This window comes from Cydia pomonella, chromosome 18 (genome assembly GCF_033807575.1).
Source record: "Cydia pomonella isolate Wapato2018A chromosome 18, ilCydPomo1, whole genome shotgun sequence".
Lineage (NCBI taxonomy): Eukaryota > Metazoa > Arthropoda > Insecta > Lepidoptera > Tortricidae > Cydia > Cydia pomonella.
The window spans coordinates 4091604-4099490 of record NC_084720.1 but is presented as its reverse complement, the minus strand read 5'-3'; the positions used below and the strand labels follow the sequence as shown (position 1 = coordinate 4099490).

Below are 7887 nucleotides of genomic sequence, written 5' to 3'. Positions count from 1 at the left end.
GATTCGGGCAACCAATTTCACTTTGACGTTATAAATATCGTAGATAGGTCTTATTGGATCACAGCGGAATCGAAAATAAACGTTAATTTTGACATGTCGTTTAGTTACACTGAAAAAAATAGATAGCCGAACTGGTTTTGTAACTTTACTAAATAACTAAACTACGGTTATAAGAAAATAAACTTTGCATAAATTTACAAACTTATTTTGTAGTGTATACCCAGTACCTGAACACTGATAGCCAAACACGGTTTTGTAACATATAACACATAGTTCGCAAGTCCCAATTTTTGTGTAAACAGTAACCAAAATTTTGTTACAGTTATGCAAACATTTCTTTCAGTGTATCGGTCTTTTAAAGATCTTTCCAAGATCTTAAACGTGTCTTAATCATTCTTCGAATCGGGCCGTTAGTCCCCATTTCCCCTCTGAATGTTAACATTATTGAAAATATTTTGACACAATTTGATGTATATCGACAACACAATATAACAATCGTGCATATAACAATCGAAGGGGCATATTTGGGGCGTCCCTACGAAAATGAGGATTACGTGTGTATGAAGAAGTTTCTCGCACCTTTTCCTCTTAACAATCCAAACGTTTGAAATAGCTTTACACACACCTGTTCTTCTGTAAAATCGATCATAAATGAAGCCCATCTATTTTATAGGCTTGACGAAAAAGTGAATCAATTGACTACTTTTGACGATTTGACATAAGCGTGGTTGATGAAACAAACATACTTACCTAATCAGCCTAATCTTGCCTAGATTACAATTCCATATTATCAAGATTTTTGTCTTATTCCGGTAAAATGTGCTTACTTGTAATGATTTTCCCATAGATCAAATGCAAAGTTAAAGCCCGACTTTTCTTAATCCAACCAACACTTATTTAGCTTGTCCAAACCACTATGTCCAAAAGAGATCCATCCTTCCGCCTCTACTCGTACAATTTCCAAATTTTCACCTATTTAGTAACAACATTGTTTATGAATTGTCCAGACATGCAAACATCACAAAGAATTTCCCACAGCTCCCATGAAAAGTAAAAGCTGGCCTAGGGATCTTCCGGCGTCCTACGCCGACCTTGGCATTGCTCATCGCCGGTATATAAGCCGCGCCCGCCGAATCCGGCGCATACCCACACAGATACCCAACCCGATAACACCATGAAATCGGTAATCATATCTTTACCATCTTTTATTCATCTTTTTATACCATTTTCTTGGCAATGTATTAAGATACATAATTTTAAAACCTCTTTTTGTACTTTTTTCTATGAGCATTTTTATTGCTAATTCACGATTTTTCTTATTTGCCAAGAAAAGTTTCCAATACTTCATCTCTTCTCATCTTCTTCTTTTCCCATTTTTTTTAATTTAAAACCTAAAGGATTTAACTAACAACACTTTATTTTAAATTAATACAACTTTTTATTTCAACAACAACAATTTAGTACAAAATTAATTAACGTTCTAAGATATTTTAGATAAATTTATTATCACGTAAAGTGGTTTGCGTTTTGCAAATTTTAATTACTATTAATCTATAAAAAGATGTAAATGTTATGGCACAAAAACCTATTGAAAATATTCAGAATTTAGTGATCCCATTTAAAGTGGTTCTTGTTTATGTTTTTTGCATATTTTAATGTAATTTATGTAAGTGAGATCAATTAATAGTTTGGTATCTTTTTTGTTTGCAATGTGAGATCACAATGCAATCCTGAAGGTAAAAATGGTGTTTCTTAAAAACCTAGAAACTATTTGTCTATGCTGATATTATTTCATTTTATGCAACCTACCATTATTTTACTTTATGAATAAACAAAAGTATAAGTATAGGTAATAGAAAATTCATAATTATTGTGCATATTGTTTGATCTAAGCTCTAATTACATAACATCTTCATCATCAATTTGTTTTCAAAACTGAACATTTTAATTCTCAAGAACTGTCAAAGACCTAAAACCTAATAACCTAGATCACCGTTTTTAAATTACTCTCTTTTTCAGATCATCCTAGCAGCGGTCCTCTCGGTAGCCGTGGCTCAGGGCCCCTACCGCTTCCAGCCCAGCTACCAGGCCTACCAGCAGCAGGCCTACCAGCCTAGACCCAGGTCATATGAGGGCAACGCGCAAATCCTGAGGTCTGATGCCGAGGTCAACGATAGAGGATTCCATTACGCTTTTGAGACAGATAATGGTGAGTTTGAAGTGTTTGTTAACACGTTTAATTTCAAAGTTAGTGAAATTTTCGAATAAGGGCATTGTCAATTTGTCACTGCATACTTAGCAGGTCTAATTTCCTTTGGTTTCTTGTACCTCAATTTCATTTTTTGTTGTGTCTCTTTATCAAAAATCGAAATTATGTGAGAATGCCTGGATTTTTTAACATGTTTTGTGTACGTGATGTTAATGTTTACAACCTGTTACAACACTATACTTAATACTCAAATTATTATCTACATTAACGATTGATGTGTAAATTCTATATTATCGTCTTTAATTCCAGCAGACTATTAAAATTAATTGTTACTACGACACAGGTTATAAAATTGCACATTAGAGATGTCTATATATGTAAAATGTTTAAAAGAGAAGTAGATTTATAGAAACGTATTATTTAACATTTAGGTATTTTGAGATTTGGACGATATGAATTAAAGTCAATTGACATTCAGCAATTTTAAGAAGGACAAAATTTTGAAACAGTTGTTTTCAAAATGAGGAAGGAAGGATGATTTTAAGGTACGATAGAACTACAGCAAAATTTCAGTCGGTATTATCATTATTTGCTTAATATTTTTCTATTTTTATTATATATTTTAAATTACGTACTTACCGCGATTGACCAAATTTGACAGTAACAATATGAAAAAATCCCTAAACACTCCAGAAAGCTCTGGAAACTTTATAACAATTTATTTACCTGTTTACATCGAACTAATCCAATAGCAAAATTTCCATCTTCAACCATGCACTTACAATTAGATGGTTGGCAGGCCTCAATTGTGCATTTGTGCAGAAACTTCCTGCCTCGCACGGCTTTGCTATACTAATTAACTGTCGCCTGCGGTATTTCCGGAGCGATAGGACCTTCAAGAAAAGAGCGAACTCCCATCTTAAATGCCGGCAACGCACTAACAACCCTTCCCTTCTGCTGTTGCGGGTGTCCATGGGAGGCAGTAATCGCTTACCATCACGCGATCTGTCTGCTAGTTTAGCTCCTGTATCATATAAAAGTTCCAAACTATGGCTAATAATTAACTTGAATATCTCCATTCAGAGGTACATATATTTAGAGGTACATATTATATATTATTATAGAGGTTATAGTAGGTACATACTGGATTAAAGTTGGATGGTTTTATAAAGCTTTATTGTGTTATTTATGAGTTCTTCAAGCCGGACAAATTGAAGACAAACCATACAATAAGAAGCGATTCTTTCTTTTATCACACAGCTAAACGATTAATCGGTAGCACCAATTGAAATTATCAGTCACGACTATTGCTTCAATCAGCCCCGTAGCACGGTCGCATGCTCTCCGTCTGTCACCATGCCTGTCACGTTCTAACAAGTATGTAAGTGCGACAGTGACAGGTGATAAGAATGGAACCATGCTCAATCGTGGTTCTGGGCTATACGAGTAACCGCGAAAATCAAAGTTCTCAAACTGCGGGCATATTTCTCTGTCACTCTAATTACGCCTTCATTGGAGAAAAAGAGAACGATCCTCGTGATTTGTGAATTTAGGTTTACGCGTTAGGCTCTCTGAAACTTACGTTTAAAGGAGAAGAGAAAAAAAGTCTTAACCACTCGATCGTCTTCAGTACCCCTAGTGTAAATTTAGTCGATAGCGAAACGTGACGTACGCGTTTGCGTTAAGTCTCATTTTGTATGGGTTTTTGAACAGCGCGTCAAGCGGAACGTTTTGGAAAGTCAAAAATTTCATACAAAATGACACTTAACGCAAACGCGTACGTCACGTTTCGCTGTCGAAAATATTTACACTAGGGGTACCGGATACCATCGAATGATGTTACCTTTGACAGTTGTCAGGGTTCCGTACCCAAAGAGTAAAAACGGGACCCTATTACTAAGACTCAACTGTTCGTCTGTCCGTCTGTCTGTCACCTGGCTGTATCTCATGAACCGTTAACTATAGCTACAGTTGAAATTGTCACAGATGATGTATTTCGGTTGCCGCTATAACAATCAATAATAAAAATAAAATTAAATAAATAATTAAATGGGGCTCCCACACAGCAAAGTAATTTTATTAATGCATTATCATGCAACTATGCTCATCTAATAGCTTGCCTTAGGCCGTAAAAAACTTCGATTCTGACAAAGTTAATTACAATAATTAAGCAATTATTGTAATTAACTTTGTCAGAATCGCAATCAATTATTTTAATAGCTCGTCTATAAAATGTGCCCAAGGCAGAACTAGATTTATACGCGACGATGTCATACATATCATCCTCGTGAACATATTTGTGGTATTTGGTCCCATTCTTTTGATAGCTGTCATATGTTTCATATAAATAGTCATTAATAAATGTACTTAGGTGCAATGATGATATAAGTGATATAATTTCTTAGGGGACGCAGTTCTAATTCTAACCTAACCCACTTCAGGCAACAGTTCGTTTTCTTGGAGATCGCAGTTCTAACCTAACCTAACCCACTTCTGGCAACGTCTAAGAAATGAATTGCAATGTTTTGTAGTTGGGCCAATTAAGATAATTTGAAACAAATCAGCGATTAAGTAATATTCGTTAAATAGTATTTCTACGTAGTAAGATAAATTTAAATAAATAGTAGTTGAAATAAAATAACGCCAAACAATATTACTAGTAATAAAGTTTCGATGAATCGTTGTCGATGAAATGATATTCGATGAAAAGGTTATCGACAAAACAAGGGTACACCGTGCAAGGTGTTTTCCAACGACATAGCGGGCATGTAAGTTTAGTGAACATTTTTTGAGGAGGTGAATTATCTTGGGTAATGAGGTCATATTTAAATTAAAAATGTGTATCTGTTTAAATTTGTTCACGTTTTTATTGATATAAAAGAGGAGTGTATCTGCTTGTCTTTTCTGATTAATGTAATAAATATCAAAGAATATTTCTGTTTTTTGTTTTTAGTTTTCAACAATTTCCTAAATACTTCGTGATCACGAAAAGTTTTGATGTAGTTTTGGGGTGTATCAAAATTGTGAAATTTATTTGTTTGACCATTTTTTTTGGATAAAGTACCCGGTAAATCTACTGGAGATCTAACTCTAGTATGACAGTCATTGATATTCTTTTTCTTTCAGGTATCCAAGCCGAAGAGTCAGGCCAAGAAGCGAACGGCATCCAAGCTCAAGGCAGCTACTCATACACCGGTGACGACGGCCAAGTGTACCAAGTCCGGTACACCGCTGACGCCAACGGTTTCCAGGCCCAGGGTGCTCACCTGCCGACCCCACCGCCTGTTCCTGAAGCCATCGCCAGGGCTTTAGCGGAGAACGCCAGGGATGAAGCTAATGGCATCTTTGATGATGGTACGTTCCACTAGGATCTACACAGTTGATGCTAACGGTTCCAAGATCAGAGTGCTGATCTGTTGACCCCACCACCTGTTCCTGAAGCCATCTCCACGGCAATAGCTGGGAATGCTATTGATGAAGCTAACGGGATCTTTGATGATGGTACGTGTTTCATTAGGATCTAGGAGTTGTTGCCAACGTTTCCAAACTCAGAAGATTCCATCAGCTGTTCCTGAAACTTTCGCCAGGCCTTTAGCTGACAACTCCAGGGATGACGCTAATAGGTTCTTTCATAATGGTATGGTGGTAGCTTATTGAACTCATAGCTAGGGTTAATGAGTACCTTGTGTAGGCTATATAGAGTTGTTTCCCACGCCAATCTGTAGCCAAGCTACTTCAACGACGATGATCAGATATACCGATTCCAGCACACAGCTGACGTCATCGGTTTCCAAGCTGCCTAATCATCTGCCACTGTGTGACAGAAAGGCACACAATTGAATTATGAAATGAAGCATTTTGTTTTATGAACGGGCATAGACTCCGGCCATGCTAAGTTTGTACGGTAGTGCAGTGAAAATGCGTACTTACACACTCATAGCTGTGTCATACTTAACGTAGCATTTGGCAAGAAAACTCAGCATAGTGGCACTCTAAAACAATAGCATATCAACAGATTCTAAGTTCTAACTTAAATTATTCAATTACAGGGAGCTACCACGAGAGCAACTCCGGAGTCGTCGCGGCCCGCACCTTCCCCTCCCCCCCTCGGTACACCCCCCCTCAGACCCGCCGCTACTTCTGAACACCACAACTCTTCTGAGTGCCATATCGCTTATACTAGCTGCAAAACTAAGTGGCGAGTCAGGTCATAGTGCCATTTCTTTCACTCTTGGTTGGTACAAGGGTAAAGGAGACAGCATTATGATCTCAGTCCCTAGTTAGTTTTGCGGCAAGTATAGTCATAGTTGTAGTTTTGTACACAGTGATGCAATAAATAGGATAACAGTGATGTAATAAAGTTATCTAATTTTATTTTCTGTTTTATTTTTTAATCAAAAAGAAAAGTTAGATACCACTTTCCATATCGATTGGCAAACGTGTCTGCATGATGGTAAACTTGCTCCAGGGGTATCAAAGATGCGATGCCGATTCTTAAGATCCAGTACTATTTAACTTTTTTTATTTTAGTCTTCTATGGTCCCCTAAGAAAACCTTGGCATTTAGCAGAAAGACAAAGTTGGAAGGAAAAAGTATGAATACCCGACAGACTTCTCCAAAATATACTAACTAGACTCTTCTCTGGAATATATTATCACAAAAATCGAAGTTACCTAACCTGAGATCTGTTGTACCGTCTGTACAACAGGGAATACTCCGAAGAACTTTTTAAATTAATGCCATCATCTCGATTTTATCACCGCGCTTCTCGTCAAAGGAGCACAGCTCATCCTCACTTCTTAGATACATGGCACACCAAGAATAAGCGGGTATCTCGCTCGTTTCTTCCCAGAACGTGCAGAATGTGGAATGAGTTGCTTCCAGAGGTATTTCCTTTGCGCTACGACTTGGGATTCCTCAAGAAGCGGGTATTTAGAGTTCTCAAGGGTCGGCATCGCTTAAGTGACTCCTGTTTGTTGCTTATGTCCAAGGGCGACAGAGCCCACTTTCAATCAGGCAGCTCGTTTGCTGGCTTGCTATCACATTAAAAATTGTAGGTAAAATTCCTAGAGACGACATAACTAAAAATCTATTGCTGTTAAGGGGAGATACTAAGAGGCACAACTGAAATATAAGCGTTTGTAACATAAAATAAATAAATAAATAAATATTATAGGACATTATTACACAAATTGACTAAGTCCCACAGTAAGCTCAATAAGGCTTGTGTTGAGGGTACTTAGACAACGATATATATAATATATAAATATTTATAAATACTTAAATACATAGAAAACACCCATGACTCAGGAACAAATATCCATGCTCATCACACGAATAAATGCCCTTACCAGGATTTGAACCCGGGACCATCGGCTTCGTAGGCAGGGTCAGTACCCACTAGGCCAGACCGGTCGTCAAATAAATATGATGGAATTAAACAGCGTCCATAAGATTGCAGCACTTACGCAAATGACAGTAAGTCCAGTGCGAGAACGGCAGCCGCGACCGCATTGCTGGCAGGAGACTGTCGTGCTCGGTGATGAAGGTGGGAAATCAGCGCGCTGGTGTCTCAATTCACGCCTAGTGTGAAGAGGTAACCATGCGATGAAGCATGATTCTCATTTAGATATTACGACAAAGACATTACGGAGCGTTAACGATTGGCATCTTGTTTA

The 7887-nt window shown here is 37.4% G+C and overlaps 1 protein-coding gene across 1 annotated transcript; it reads left to right on the top strand.

Annotated features, from left to right (window-relative positions):
- Positions 1–1027: 1027 nt before the first annotated feature.
- On the top strand, positions 1028–6583 carry LOC133527379 (cuticle protein 3-like). The gene is made up of 4 exons (XM_061864342.1): positions 1028–1183; positions 2020–2209; positions 5336–5563; positions 6259–6583. Exons 1-4 carry the CDS (start codon positions 1175–1177, stop codon positions 6351–6353), a joined length of 522 nt encoding a protein of 173 aa, XP_061720326.1. The 5' UTR covers positions 1028–1174; the 3' UTR covers positions 6354–6583.
- The last annotated feature ends 1304 nt before the right edge of the window (positions 6584–7887 follow it).